Source organism: Neoarius graeffei, chromosome 26 (genome assembly GCF_027579695.1).
Source record: "Neoarius graeffei isolate fNeoGra1 chromosome 26, fNeoGra1.pri, whole genome shotgun sequence".
NCBI classification, from domain to species: Eukaryota; Metazoa; Chordata; class Actinopteri; order Siluriformes; family Ariidae; genus Neoarius; species Neoarius graeffei.
The window spans coordinates 2,712,126-2,728,403 of record NC_083594.1 but is presented as its reverse complement, the minus strand read 5'-3'; the positions used below and the strand labels follow the sequence as shown (position 1 = coordinate 2,728,403).

General features: G+C 41.2%; 1 protein-coding gene across 2 annotated transcripts in view; it reads right to left on the bottom strand.

Annotated features, from left to right (window-relative positions):
* megf6b (multiple EGF-like-domains 6b) overlaps positions 1-3,918 on the bottom strand; it is a 112,983-nt gene extending 109,065 nt beyond the window's left edge. The window contains exons 1-3 of one of the 2 annotated variants that reach the window (XM_060909941.1): positions 3,819-3,918; positions 2,336-2,470; positions 154-263 (exon numbers count right to left, since the gene is read on the bottom strand). In XM_060909941.1, coding sequence (XP_060765924.1) covers positions 154-263; positions 2,336-2,470; positions 3,819-3,904 — 331 coding nt within the window. In that variant the 5' untranslated portion in view covers positions 3,905-3,918. The remainder of the gene's footprint in view (positions 1-153; positions 264-2,335; positions 2,471-3,818) is intronic. The other variant, XM_060909942.1, reaches the window with a different exon arrangement.
* Between the last annotated feature and the right edge of the window lie 12,360 nt (positions 3,919-16,278).

The window sequence follows — 16,278 nt, the reverse complement described above, 5'->3', positions numbered from 1 at the left end:
AGTACTGGTGATTAAGAAAAACAAAAACTGTCTAGTGTGAAAGCAGCCTAAGGTAACGTAGACACGAAATTCAACATTGGATTAATCATGTGGTGTAAATACGCATCGTGTTCGAAACGTATGAACACAATACCAAGATAATGCAGTACTTACGGTACAGACATCCAGCTTCCCCATTGAGCTGCGACCATCCCGGGCAGCACTTGTGCACCGTCTCATAATCCTGTTGATACACTTGTCTGTATGCAGTGTAATACGCCGTCCTGCAACATGACACACCAATCCTTTATTACATTCCAACATTATCAAAACAACCTCTTTACTGAGTCACACCCCAATAATGACCTGCTACAGAACCATGTGTGACTCCGTCATCACTTCCTTTGCTTTGACGATGATCGCAATAATCACCTCAGCACTCGCCTCAGGTCGTGTTTGTGGTTAGATAGTGAGTGAGAGACCTGAACCGTGACTAATATTTAGCGATAAACTTCAATGCACAAAACATAAACAGTGTGTAATTTGTGAAGCATCTTCCAGCCTTTCATGTTCCTTTCTCAAAGCATGAGAGAGACCTAGGCTTTGTGGTAAAGCCACAACACTGGGGCCTGTAGTTTGGGGCCCTCTCTGGCTCCGTCACACTGCACTCATGGCTCTCCGTTTATGAGCTCTAATTGCAGGCTGGGTGGCTTTTAAGAGCAAGGCTCAGCTCACTGGGATGTACACAGAGAAAGCAAACTCAAAGCTTCAGCCACGTAGGAATGCCAGGATGTCCTGGAGATGCCTCTCAAATTGCAGCTTTCTGGAAGAGCATGGTGACACCTTGCAGTTTGGGGTCATTAAAGAAAATCTACTGATTAGAGAACAAAAAGACGAGCAAATGAAAGAGACACGTCTTGATGTATTTTTCCCCCTCCCGGAGTTAAAATGCACAATTTTCCAATTCAAGAGTAAAACTGAAATATTTCCTTCACTTAATTTCTTGCGAGAAAAATGAAAATTTTATAAATCAGACTTCTTTTAAAAAAGGAATAAGGTGCAGAAGGTGACTGTTAAATAGTAAATACAAAGCAAATAAGTGATTTTAATCAATCATGAGTTATCTCTATTAATTAGACTCATCTATCAAAGGGTTTCCAAAAATATTGTTTATACTGTAAGTGAAAAGATAGTAGAGTGTGTGATAACCTCAATGTCAAGTAAAATCAGGAAGGTTAAATGTGGAGGAGAGAGCATAGGGCTTTGATCAGATTAGTTAAAACAACCTGGATCAGAAACAGTACACAGACCTCGGTGGATATATAAACTGTGTCAATAGCATGGAATTTGTGGAATTTATTAATTCAGTAAAAATATTCCTGTCTAAGAAGGTTTTCACATATTTCAATAATGTCATTTGATCCTTTAAAAAGCCAGAGGTTTGTCAGTTTGTGTAGATGGAAAAAAAATGCAACCAAGTTTCAGTGAGTCAGTGATTGGAGCGTTATAAATTACCAGTGGATATTACGTTCAAGAATACTGTATAACCGTAATCATTCTACACACATTCACTAGATATGAGCAATGGCGCGCTCCGATTGGCTACTCTACTACTAGGATATCGGCTCATATACTGCGAGTAGAGAAAAACAAAATGACGGAGTGTGTTGCTGAACCAACCGAGGATGAAATAAAAAGTCTACTCTAAAACAAACCCCCAAAAATTATCATCAAGTATTTAAAAGAAACAGAAATAGCTGAAAGAATATAGTTTTTTTTGGTCCCCCCAATATCTCCTGTTCCACACTCCAGCCCAGTCGGTGGCAGTAATGCACCTTTAAGTTGGTTTGCCAACTGCCAAAAAAAACAAAGAAACCCTAATTTTTTTTTTTTTTTAAAAGCAACAAAATATGGAATGAAAGTATTTGATGGTAAGAACATATGTTTTATTTTTCAAGAATTATGACGACCACATTTTTCACAAACTGCTCCTGTCATTTTGCCGGTTTGTTTACATTCTAAGTGGAAATTATTTTGTCTAACGTTTTGTATAAAAAGGTTTTATTTCTCGAATTTGCAAAAAATAAAAAATACTCCATTTCTCAAAATCCAGTGAATGTGGATAGAATAAAACAGTTATTCCACTCAATCTTGTCGTACATGGATTATAGACAACTCGGTGCTTCGCGCCTCGTCAGCTATCAGCTCATGTACGATTCGATTTCGTGGAATAACTGTTAAGGATTCTATGGATGGAGATTTTCTTGTATGCATCTAAATAAAGCGATAAACGTAGTGTCAGATAGAAAGACTGATAGAAATCTTAATGAATGAATGAATGAATGGAGGACCCCACCTCCGCTCATAGCCCATGCACCACAGCTGTCCTTCACATCCTTGTTTCCACATTTTGACCATTCGGGTGAAAGCCTGCACACAGGGCTGCACACGAGCCAGCAGCTTCACCTCATGTTCTGTACACACATTAGGCCTGCAGAGGACACGTGAACAGACAGTGAGTCAGAGACATTATCTAATGAGTCATAACGAGTCAACATGCGTGTGTGTTGACCTTTTAATTCTACAGCTGTATCTCATTCAAAAGCATTTCCTAATCCACCAATAAAAACAAAACACCAAATATCCAACATCTAGTTTAACTGAAATGTCTAATGGTTCTAATCTCACAACAATTACACAAATCACATCAGGATAAAAACTATAATATGATATGGATGTGTCCTGTGATGAAAAAAAATTACTTTAAAAAGCCCAATTTCAGTTCAGTTTCCAGCACAGATTCACTTCAACAGTTCATGATCAGGTTCAGTAAGTGCACAAAAGCAGGAAAATCACCAGACTCTGCAGGACAGGCAGCTGATTTACACACACACACACTTCAAACTTGCACTTTTACAAAATGAAAACTATGAAATCACATCTGAAGTGACGTGATCACGACACCCTTCATTCACACAGAATTATGATATAGTGCATTGTACACTGGAAGCATTCATTCTAATATTTTTTTGCACCAAAAACAATCTGATTAGACGTTCATATTTTGTACTGATAGCAGCTTAAAAATCAGATAGACAATCTAAACATCAGTTCCTGCGTAAACTTTTACTTAATTCATTCCTCAGCTTGTACTGTTTAGTAATCATTGTGTGAAGGTGACATCTGAAGATTAAAAAAAAAAAAAAAAACACAAACCATAATTAAAATTTTACTATCTGTATACTTACACTTCTGTCTAACAAGACTGCATTTGGTTGTGTGGTTAAAGAAATACTGAGTATTATTGTGCATGATTTTATTGCAGGATATTATTGTATAATTTTACAAATATGATTTTTAAAATGGATTCAGAGTTGACAGAAATAAGTGTCCTGTCGGTCTCATGCAGTAAATACAACTTTAACAAGATGTGTATGTTTATGCAAGTGTAGGCTGGTTGTTGTACCTTAAATACAGTATTTACCTGTATATTAGAAATTATATATGAAAGGAGAAACAAAAGTTCTTAAAAATGCAAAACAACTGAACTCTAACATCAACCTAAACACACACACACACACAAAAAAAAAGGGAAATAAACACTGAACTAACATTTCAAGCACAGTTCCTTCACGATGCAAATCACGTGACTGCAGGTGAAGGCGCTGGAATTAAGGTCACGTGACTGCTGCACCTGGTTAATTAGTGATTATTATTTATGGTCTATTATTATAATAGAGGTTCTCAATGTACTGTTACAGCTAAGTGCTGCTCCAAATCCACCCTACAGTGCAGACAGGAAGCTCTAAACCCTGATGATGCTCAGATTCATAACTCACATGTGAGGCATCAGATCTGACCCACGCGACGTGGCGTGAATTCCGCTTAATAACAGCATCAGAAAAGCAGCTCGTAGGAGATCCATCCTCTGAGGACCAAGGGGGAGTCTGCATGAAGCTCTGACCAGGTTCATCATCTCAGAGAGAGGAGGAGAAGAAGAAGTTGAGTCCATGCTGGAAGACACCCGAATGGTGTCTCAGGGCTGTAGGAAACTCACACAAGATGACAAGCAAGGGGCAGAACAACCTACTGACTGACACACACACACCAGCCCACCTATCCTAGAAAGAATTATGATTCACTCCTGAATCGATTCTTCTCAGTGAAAACTACCCAACTGTTGATTTGTCTGATTCAGGATCATAAGTGTAACCTAAGACCACATTTACAACAGTTTATGAATAATTATCAGTGTATAAAATTATTTTATAGTGAAACATCTACAAGAGTCGGATCTTTCAATTCATGCTTTCGAAGAATCGTTTAATCGTTTCGAAGAACCGACTCCTTTCTGCATCGTCTATCTGAACTGATAAATAATCGGTTATGCGGCCAGACATAGCTAAAAAAAAACAACAAACAAACTCTAATAACACTAGTTTTGTACAAATTTACACTTACTGAATTGATTTCTTAGTGTTCAGCTCAGTGTCGATTCAGTGTCATTTGAATATGTGAGAGTAATACTTGAAGTAAGAGAGAGGGAGAATTTGTAATAGATAGGAGGCCATTTGAAATGGCCATCAAATATCACTAATATGTTCAAAGATTTCATATCAGAAACCAAAATAAGACTTCAGCCATTTTCTTTTACATCCTTTATATCCAATAAACTATAAGTGACTCAATTAGTCACTTAAAAGTCATTTTTGCCTGAGATGTGTGATATGAATTAAGTTTCTATATCAAAACTGAACAAAATATGTAAAACATCCTCACAGGGGTGAGTTCACATAATTTACATCACATCACAGCTTCAGAACTATTATGCAGTTCAACTTGTTTTGTCATGTCCATGTACCTTTCTGTCCTGTCCTGAATGTGCCTGCACAGTGTTTGTTATCTGCTTCAGATATGAATTAGACGAGAAGAGAAAAGCTCCAAAACACGTTACAGGATCAGGGTGAGAATAAAAAACACAAACATAAAAGCAAAAGAGTGAGGTTGAATTGACTCTCAGAGTTTATTTGTGTCCAAACAAATGCAAAAGGCATGTAAAGCATTCACAGGTTCAGATATTACAGATCAGGGTCAGGTGATGTTCAGGGACACATCCTTCCACAGTCAGAAATGTGATCAGCAAGCTGAAATGCAGCTACAAAAACAATCCCTGGTATTTCAATACTTTACAGGAGGCTTTTACAGGAGTCTAGGATAATGGTGGTAAATGAAGGCGCTACAGATCAGGGATAAGAGTCTTCAGTATACAAAGATCACACTGTTTTAGCATTAGTGAGGAAAGAGCTGTTCAGATGGATCTGTTTTTCACACTGAATGGTCAAGAAGAAATGATAAAAGTGGCTTTTTAAAATTATACTTTATTATATTTGCTCTGGTGGAGCTGGGAATGGAAGTGAAGTGGACTTGAAGTTCCCTCTAAAACACTCACTATACATACAGGAATCTCTCATATTTAAAAAGGTCTACATTTATATGATGTCTAGTTTATAGTGAAGAATCTGGATGTGTTTGTGTAAATATTTTATTTAGGAGAAAGCTGTGCAGTGTGAAATAATCATCCATAACTGTTCACACACTAAAACCGCACACTGCTGCCACCTGGTGGCCATTCACAGAAGTGCACTGTTTAACAGTTCCCCGACATCTCAAACTACCTGCTGCTGCAGACATCGTTCTACACTCGGGTGACCGGATTTCCCGAGTCTGAAACCGGGACACTTTTGCGCGCGACCATGCTCATGCACGCACACCTTTTTTTTTTTACGTAAACGTGACACTCAGAGAGGTGCTCTTATCATTTTGTTGAAGCTCACATTCAGGGCCGCTGACAGCTTTGGCTGGGCCCGGGACAAAATGCTCTGAATGGGCCCCCCCCCGGGCCAACCCCCACACACACACCCACCTCTCTTATCCCAGTCTCTACTCACATGATTGGGGTGCTCTTGAAGAAGCAGCGATGGACGGGGGATTTCGGGCAGAGCTGGGGGCGAACATAGTGTACTGTGCGTGCGTACTGTCCAGTGTGAAAAGCAGAGAAGAACACACCGCTCGAGAAACGGCGGGATATGATTGCGGGCTAATGTGAATATTCTTAGCTTCAATCAGATATATGAAACACAATGTTATTAAGCCGTTGTGGTTATGAAATGATTCAATGCCTTGTGCGTTTGATATGGTGTTCAGTGTGACTTGCTCTCCCCTCGTTTGTAACATGAATTGCGTGCCGTGTGTGCCTTGGTTGGGGTTACTTTATGGGGCTGGAAAAAGTTGGCTGTACCTGGCTCAGCTGCCCCACTGCCTTTGCTAGTACCTGCTGCATCATCTGAATCTTTTTTAAAATATTTATGCAGTGAGCCCGAGTCTCTTGGTTTCTTCCTCTCTTTTTCTCTTTTCTGTGCTCCTGACTTGTGCATGTTGGCAAATGGCACGCACGCTGATTGTCGAAGCATTTTTTTCCCCTTAAAGGTGGGGTACGAGATTTTGGAATAACGGTTCCGCAAGCCATATTTTGAAAAGAAACACACCCGCCCTCCCCATGCTCCTCCCCCTTATAAAGCCTGAGAAATTCCACCTTTATAATGGGTGTCTATTGCGTTACACACCAGTGGAGCTCGTTAAGTTAGAGTGTAGAGAGCTTGGAAAAATAGCTCAAACTTTCTCATTTAAACTGTTTTCAGCCCCAATTTTCACTCCACACACATAATTTTCTCAAAAGTAGTAGCCACACTTGTCCTGATTCACACAATGTGTCTACCTACATGATAGGACTTGCAGTTTTTGAATGAGAAGCCTGAAAGTGAGGAGAGGACAGCCGCGCAGCCCCATAGACTGCCATTATAAACTTGGCAGAAAAGTCACTCGTTTTTAACTTGCTCTAGTGACCTCATTTTTTACACTACAGACAAAAAATTACATCAGTGTGTTCAGGAGAGCCTTGTGGCGCTCACTGTGAAAGAATTTTGTGAATATCTCCTTCCGTTTTCGTGTAAATCCCCGTTGTTTGGAGGGAGTGCACTGAGAAAATCCTGTGACACTCTGCTCGCAGCACGCGGGTTGGGGGAGGGGCTGCTCGCTCTCTCTCTCACACACACACAGAAGGGACGGGCTGAAAGAGTCAGACCAAACCATTTTTGCATTAGGGGTGGTAGGGGGTTCTTGACGCCTTTTTCAAAGACAATAAAGGCAAAAGATCTAGAAATCATTTATTGAATGCAAATATTGCACATTTCTCCCCCAAATCAACGCATTTTGAAATGAAATAAAATAATCGCAACTTCATGAGAGCCCAGTTCTGGGGCCCCCCCCATTCCTGGGCCCGGGACAACATACCCGTTTGTCCCCCCCTGTCGGCGGGCCTGCTCACATTTATCAACATCTCACATGAAATAAAACAAACAGGCATTTTGTTATCTAGTAGCATAGTGGTATACAGATCAGTTAAATTATGGTCAGACAACAGATTTTGTAATGGCTGAGAATAGGCCAGGCTATGTCCATAGGCCAAATTTAAACTGATTTATTTCACCTGTTTGTGAGAACACCAAGAAGAATGCATATGCACATGTAGGCTATATCTCTAAAATTGTATGCACTATAGCATGAACTTAAAAAGTAGATATGTGACCTCAACATAGCCTAGGTCAGAATCAACCTTACTAAGAAACTCTGCCACCTCAACATTCCACCACCCCTCATCCGCTGGATTCATAACTTCCTCATCAACAGACCACAGGCTGTCAGGATAGGCACAGTGACATCATCCACCATCATCACTAACACGGGAGCTCCGCAAGGCTGCGTTCTCAGCCCTTTCCTCTACACCCTCTACACTAACGACTGCATCAGCCCCTCACCCGTCACCACATACTTTAAATATTCTGACGACACTGCCATCCTTGGTTTGCTGAGCGACAATGACTCCATCACGGCCTACCAATCATCCATCTCCCTTTTTACCCAGTGGTGCACAGATAACTTTCTGGAACTCAATGTGGCAAAAACAAAGGAAATGGTATTTCATAATTCAGACACCACTGTTCTGCCCTCCACCCTCATCTATAATCAGAAGGTTGAACAGGTCAGTCATTTCAAGTATCTGGGACTCATTATAGACAATAAGCTGACATTTGATCAACACATCACTAACATCCACAAGAGGTCTCAACAAAGGCTCTATGTCATCCGTAAGCTCAGTGCTCTCTCTGTCGCCCCTCATCTTTTGTCCATTCTGTATTCCAGCATCATTCAGCCTATTCTACTGTACTGTTCACCCTGCTTCTATAATATGCTCTCCACCTCCAACAGAAACAAACTGACAAAAATCACACACACAGCATCCAAAATCATTCACCACCCCACACGCAACCTTACTGAGCTCAACCTCAAAGCTGTCACACGCCTCGCAGTGTCAATAATTGAAGATCACAATCATCCTCTTTACCCACTTTTCACACTGCTCCCATCTGGCCGCAGGTATAGGACTTTAAGATGGAGACGGGCACGTTTTAGTAAGAGTTTTGTACCGTCTGCCATCTATGCACTGAACTGCCTCCCCCAGTAACCCTGTACGGACTTTCCTGGACTGGGTAAATAGTGACGGACTGTCTGATGCAGATATGTTGTAGGCCTACTGTCTGAATGGTTTCCTGTCCTAGTGAGCATATTTGATTTGATATTTGATTTGATATCTGTTCAATGTCTTGATGCCTGTCGCTTGTTTTTGTCTGAATGTTTTCTGTCTGTGTGTATACATTTTATACCTGTTTAATGTTGGTTATGTCTTTATTGTACTTATATGTTGTAGCTGTTCCAAGTCTGACAGTTGGTGAAGACAAATTTCCCTTGAGGGGACAATAAAGATCGATCGATCGATCGATCGATCGATCGATCGATCGATCTATCTATCTATCTATCTATCTATCTATCTATCTATCTATCTATCTATTCCCCACAACTGAATGAATAAAGCAAGATGTGTACAAAAGTGAACACTTTAATGGAAGGTGCAACAAGCTGTTCAACACAGCAATATGGCCAAACTGTCAGAATGGTATGTTAAACAGAAACAAAAAAGAGACAAGTGATTTGAGAATATACACTCAAACAAAACAGCAGTAAAGGAGGAGAGGGGCGACAGCCCGAGGAAAGCCCCCACAGGAGCGCACAGCATTTGCAACATAGGCTACCCAACTCAGTACAAGAACAAAGCACAGGAACAAAGCTAAGGCGACTGTCAATCCACCCACCCTAAACAAAATGCATTAGCCTACGTATATTTACAAGAAGAGTGAATCTTTTCCAGTTTTAATGTGATCCTGTATATCGGCGTTACCACCATGGGCTACGGAGAAGGAACACTTACAGTGTGTGCAGTAGGCTTCGTGTACATTGTTCTGCACCTCTCAGAGGAAGGGGTAGATGCCCTGTAAACCTTTGGAAAAGGTACATTTTCTTTCCGGCATAATTGCTGCGGCATTACTGCTGCTAGCTGCTAGACAAAGAACATTCACGCCAGTTAATTAGGGCCCGAGCCCTATGGGCGAAGGCCCTATTGTTCTTGTAAGAGTTCACTATTATTATTCTTCTTCCGTCTTCTTCTTCTTCTTCTTCTTCTTCTTCTTCTTCTTCCGTCTTCTTCTTCTTCTTTATTTTTCTCCGCTGTTGGGCCATTTTCGGGGCGCTTGCCATGGGCGAAAACGCACGAAATTTGGCACCAGTTCCGAGAATTGCCACCGCTACTCAGAACCAGAAGCCCAAACTTGGCCGGGGCTCCGGGCCTCTATAGCGCCCCCTAACTCGTTGTGATTTTGGCCTCCCGCATTAAGGTGCCTGGGTGCCATGTAGTTTGTAGTAGTGGCATGCCATTTGGTACGCATATGTATCTCACTAAGCCGGACAAAAATGTAATGCCAATGCATTAGCCACGCCCAACAGGAAGTGAGGTAATTTCACTTTTGTGCGAAATGCATGGCCACGAAAACGGCGCAACTCCTCCTACACCGTTCATAGGAATGTCACCAAAATTGATACACATCATCTACAGACATGGCTGACAAAAGTTACTAAATACGTTTCACGTAGGATAAGCCGTTCAGAAGTTATACGTCAATCAATTTTCGCTGCAAAATTTTACATGCTTAAAAATTCATAACAAATCTTCTGATTGCTCAAAACTGCTCATACTTCACACGCAAATCCCTCATTGGGCTTCTGACACGTTACCCAATTTCTGTGATATTTCGCCACTGGGGGCGCTATTTTTGGGCAAAAATTCCAATCTTTCCTCAAATTTGGTCAAACCTCACGGCCACCCTCTTACTACCTCCCATGTCATGTCTACCACATTTTGGAAATTTTCGTCCATGGGGGGCGCTGTTTTTGGCCGATGCAATTGCTCCAAAACTGGTTTTTGGTAAATAATTCCATAATGCTTTTCCTTCACACCACTACCTTGTGATAGTACGTTGCTGTTGTAGACACTTATTTTTCCAACTCATAATCGCTCATGTACAGCATAGCGCCACCTACTGACATGGGAAAAACCAAAAAATTTATTCTTCAAAAATCTATATCTCATCTTCTATTTACTCAATTGTCATCAAACTTTATACGCAAACTCTTCATAGCTCACCTGACATCTACACCAAATTTTGTGCACTTTCGCCCCTGGGGGTGCTGGTTATGGCTAAAATGATATTGCAGCTTCTGATCTGTCAAACTTGCCAAGCAAACTCTTTACAAGACCCTTATTGGCGCGCTTGCCATGGTCGACAACGCACGAAACTTGGCTCCTTTTTCTTAGACTGCCACCGCTACTGAGAACCAGAAGCCCAGATCCAGGCGGGCCTCAGGGCCTCTATAGCGCCCCCTAACTCGTTGTGATTTTGGCCTCCCGCATTAAGGTGCCTGGTTGCCGTGTAGTTTGTAGTAGTGGCATGCCATTTGGTACGCATATGTATCTCTCTAAGCCGGACAAAAATGTAATGCCAATGCATTAGCCACGCCCAACAGGAAGTGAGGTAATTTCACTTTTGTGCGAAATGCATGGCCACGAACACGGCGCAACTCCTCCTTGACCGTTCATAGGAATGTCACCAAAATTGATACACTTGATCTACAGACATGGCTGACAAAAGTTTCTAAATACGTTTCACGTAGGATAAACCGTTCAGAAGTTATACGTCAATCAATTTTCACTGCAAAATTTTACATGCTTAAAAATTCATTACAAATCTTCTAATTGCTCAAAACTGCTCATACTTCACACGCAAATCACTCATTGGGCTTCTGACATGTTTCCCAATTTCTGTGATATTTCGCCACTGGGGGCGCTATTTTTGGGCAAAAATTCCAATCTTTCCTCAAATTTGGTCAAACTTCACAGCCACCCTCTTACTACCTCCCATGTCATGTACACCTCATTTTGGGAATTTTCGTCCATGGGGGGCGCTGTTTTTGGCCAACGCAATTGCTCCAAAACAGGTTTTTGGTAAATAATGCCATAATGCTTCTCCTTCACACCACTACCTTGTGATAGTACGTTGCTGTTGTAGACACTTATTTTTCCAACTCATAATCGCTCATGTGCAGCATAGCGCCACCTACTGACATGGGAGAAACCAAAAAATTTATTCTTCAAAAATCAATATCTCATCTTCTATTTTCTCAATCTTGATCAAACTTGATACGCACACTCTTAACAGGTCACCTGACATATGTGCCAAATTTTGTGAACTTTTGCTACTGGGGGCGCTGTTTTCAGGCAACAATTTATATCTCGGCTTCTGATAGGTCAAACTTGATCAAACTTTACAAAACAACTCTTCATAGGTCCCTTGACATGTATACCAAATTTGGTGAACTTTCACCCCTGGGGGCGCTCATTGCGCTGTAGCAGTTGCAGGAGAGGTGTTTACAATCATGAGGCACCAGGAGTATGTTGTTTTGGTTGCCTTAAACACACATGACTTGTGGACCACTGGGGGCGCTCATTGCACTGTAGCAGTTGCAGGAGAGGTGTTTACAATCATGAGGCACCAGGAGTATGTTGTTTTGGTTGCCGTAAACACACATGACTTGTGGGGAATGGGTAGGCAGTCGGGAGCAAGTGTTGTAGCGTTACATACAGACTAATAGATGTCTAACAGAAGACAATCCTATGTAGCTATAGCTTGGTGACTGATGAGGTAAATACATTAATTTGGTTGGGAAGCCATGGCATAAAATGTTGTGTCCATGACAACATCTCAGCGCACCGTGTACTCTGTGTCCAATTCTGTGCTTTGTCACCATTGTGGGAGTAATGTCTCTTGCCAAAGAAGCTGTGGAAGGTATTTCGCGGGGACGCATGCCCCCGCCCCCCTTGGCCGCTGGCGCGAGGGCCCGTCGAGGCCGCTTGCGGCTTTAATGTTTATTTTATTGTTGCATGGCAACACGTTCTGTTGTCTGGAATAATGTGGCTAAATAAACACCCATGCCACAGGGCCAGTAACCAGGAAAGTTTGCGATTCCTGTCAATTCATCAAAATAGTAAATGCAGACATTTCTCCGCTAATGATTCCCACGCTGCTCAGTCGCAAACGTCACGAGTGGTGAAAACTGGGACATATCCGTGTCCCGACAGACTTTTTTTGGGACTCGGGACACACAACCCCAAATCGGGACTGTCCCGGTAAAACCGGGATGTCTGGTCACCCTATTCTACACGGACAAACAGATGAAAACATGGAGGAGTACAACTTTTAATATGTGGCTGGGTTAAAGATCTGGTGATCAGGACACTACAAGGTAATCGGATCTAAGTGCAGGAGGAGTGTCTATTAGCAGGCATGGTATTTATAAAAACAAAAACACAAATGAAAGCAAAGCAGAGTATTTAAACAGCATTATAAATCTAGTTAGAAACAAACATGATAATGATACTTCGCAAAGACTGTAAAAACAGCGTCTGTATCTGCGCGTGCTGATTGCGCTCAAATCAGTATCAGGTGTTTCCCATAACGACCAGGTTGCAAGAGCTCGCACAAGGCGTGACAGTCAAGTGTTGGCCTGCTGTGTGACCACAACTTTTAGCTCACGTGTATATTGCCATGCATCACCACCAAAATGCCTCATTTTCATCGATAACCGATCGCAAAGCATCACAAACTGTAGTGTGACCGTAGCTTAATGAGGCGGATGTGACATCAGATGCAATCCAGCAATTGTACCCTACTACGAGGAAAAATTAGCTACAACTTGGAAAAAATTTGTGGCCCACTAGATGGCACTTCGTGGCGCACTAACAGGCCGCTGTCTAGCGGTTCAGAAACAGTGAATAATGGATAAGTGAATGAATGAAAATTTGACCTTGGAGAGACAGCTGCAGAGTTGAGCATCTCTAAAAATCAGTGAAAGATTTATCATAATTCAACCAGTAATTGGATGTATTTATACATAGGTATGTGAGAGTAGAGTTATGCCACTGAATTAGGTGAATAGAAGATAGGACATACTGCTTTCCATGGATGTTTAGGGGGTGAGGAAGGATTTATCCCAGTTGGTTCAAGAACCAGAGAACTGGCCAAACTGAGTAAACACATGCAATATTTGAGGGTGAGACTTGCATGCATGCACACAACATGAACTTTTCTTCATGATCTGTTGTTTCTGGAGTCTCACAAGGTTCAGTTTTGGGACTGGTGCTATTTCTTTTGTTTATTAATGACATCTTTAATTCAATCAAATTTACGCCTATTTGTGGATGACTGTGTTCTTTATTGGGAGGCTGTTAATCAGCAAGATTGTCAAGTCCTCCAGCAAGACCTTCATCGTCTGTTTCTATGGTCCAATACCTGGCAACTGACCTTCAATGTAACTAAGTGCTATCACCTTGGGATAACGTGTAAGAGAACTCCCTGTTGATTTCAACTATTCACTGAATGGTCAACTTATCGCAAGAGTTTCTTCAACCACCTATTTGGGAATAACTATTACTGATAATCTATGCTGGAATGAACGTTGTGACAACATTTGTAAAAAGGAGACTCTTGGTCTACTCAGGCATATTCTATCTGGTTGTACTCAGGAGGTTAAGAATACAGCTTATCTTACACTTGTACAGTACGTCCTAAACTCGAGTATGCTAGTAGTGTATGGAATCCCGACACACAGTGCAACATCGATAAGATTGTAATGGTTCAATGCCAAGCGGCTAGATTTGTTTACAGTGAATATTCTTGTTTCAGTCATGATCAAAGCACTGGGCTGGGACACTTTGGAACATCGTAGATCTATCAACTAAGTGTGTATGTTCTACAAGATCTATCAAGGAGATCTTGGCATTTGTCTTCCACCTGAAGTGTCTTGTAACACAAGAGCATCCAGATGACCTTACTGTCAGCCTTTTCACCAATGTAGAACATCGAACAATATATTTAAATATTCATTTTACTCAAGAACGATAAAGACTTGGAATAATTTACCTATATCCACAATTCCTGAGGCTCTTGATAAATTTAAAGCCATTGCCACAAGTATTTATATGTAGATATTTCATATTATATTTCATTTTATATTATTGAATTCTAGTCTAATTTAATTCAAATGGCACTTGATTATATATAGATAATTTTTTGAACACATACTGTAGTTATGCTGACTTAGCAGTATACTTACTGAAGATTAAAAATTAAAGATGTCTCGTGTGCCTTGGAAATTAATAATTAGTGATACTAAGGGGTCTACTCTAAAAAGAAAGACCGTGAAAGATGGGTATGACTACGTAAACACCATGAAATAACATTTCCGGATGTGTTTTGAATTAAAATCAGTTAAATTTTATAGAAACAAAAAAAAGTAACTTGTTTTTATCTTCAGTCTAAAAATAAATCTCAGTTCCACAGTCTGCTTCTCTAAACCGCACCGCCACCTGCTTCAGTTATTGATGCATTTGAAAGAAAAGTTTGCATGTCAATGTTACCAGGTAATAAACAAAATTAGTCTAATTATGCAGGTGATCATAGAAAATCGTGCTTGCTGATTGGTCGAGAGATTCGGACTATTTCTCAATAATCACCTCGAGCGACTCGGCAAAATGGCGGCCGATCGCTTCATCACTGTAAGTGAGAAAGAATTACAAGTTATGAAAGAAAATGCTGTTCCTAAAAGCACGAAAGATGCTACGAAGTTTGGTCTAAAACTATTCAAAGGGAAGGTGGGATTGTGATTTATTTTATCGATTTCAAAACAAAAGTATTTTATGTGACTCGGCGTAGATCAGTGACCAGTCTGCGCTGCAAACTTATTACATTTACATCCCACTTTTAAAGATTGAAAAATTGTTTTATGATCACCTGTGGATTTATACTAAAACAATTATCCACCTCAGGTTCTGTAAATATCGATGACTTATCCATACAGGACACTTTTTTGATGGAATAAAAACGTGTTCTATTCCCTTCTAGCGTTTGATAGCATGCAGTATTTTAGCATATCACTTCTCCTAGGTGTATTACGTCACTCTACCCAATGGAGAACGAGTCTTGAATATGGTTTACCATATTGCATGGTTGTCAAGATGACATGACGTTACACGTCGGAAACATAAGACTTCCACACTAGTGAGTGACTGGCAATTTGTAAACAAACATGGCTGCCAGGTTTGCGTCGTTAAATACGGAAGAGTTTGAAAGAGAAAGACGTGTTGAACACCTGAAAGGAACGTGTACGAATAATAATAATAGGGCGGCACGGTGGTGTAGTGGTTAGCGCTGTTGCCTCACAGCAAGAAGGTCCGGGTTCGAGCTCCGTGGCCGGCGAGGGCCTTTCTGTGCGGAGTTTGCATGTTCTCCCCGTGTCCGCGTGGGTTTCCTCTGGGTGCTCCGGTTTCCCCCACAGTCCAAAGACATGCAGGTTAGGTTAACTGGTGACTCTAAATTGAGCGTAGGTGTGAATGTGAGTGTGAATGGTTGTCTGTGTCTATGTGTCAGCCCTGTGATGACCTGGTGACTTGTCCAAGGTGTACCCCGCCTTTCGCCCGTAGTCAGCTGGGATAGGCTCCAGCTCGCCTGCGACCCTGTAGAACAGGATAAAGCGGCTACAGATAATGAGATGAGATTTCAAAACAAAGTATTTTATGTGACTCGGCGTTGACAAGTGACATCTTTATAGTCAAAGATTTAAACATCCAAAATATGCACGTTTTCTGTTCTAACCATTTGCGTTGAGATTCTGAGTTGGAACTTTTGCGACGGTCCCTTTACGCCGACTTTACGCCCTTTGCCCCTTGTTTACGGCACG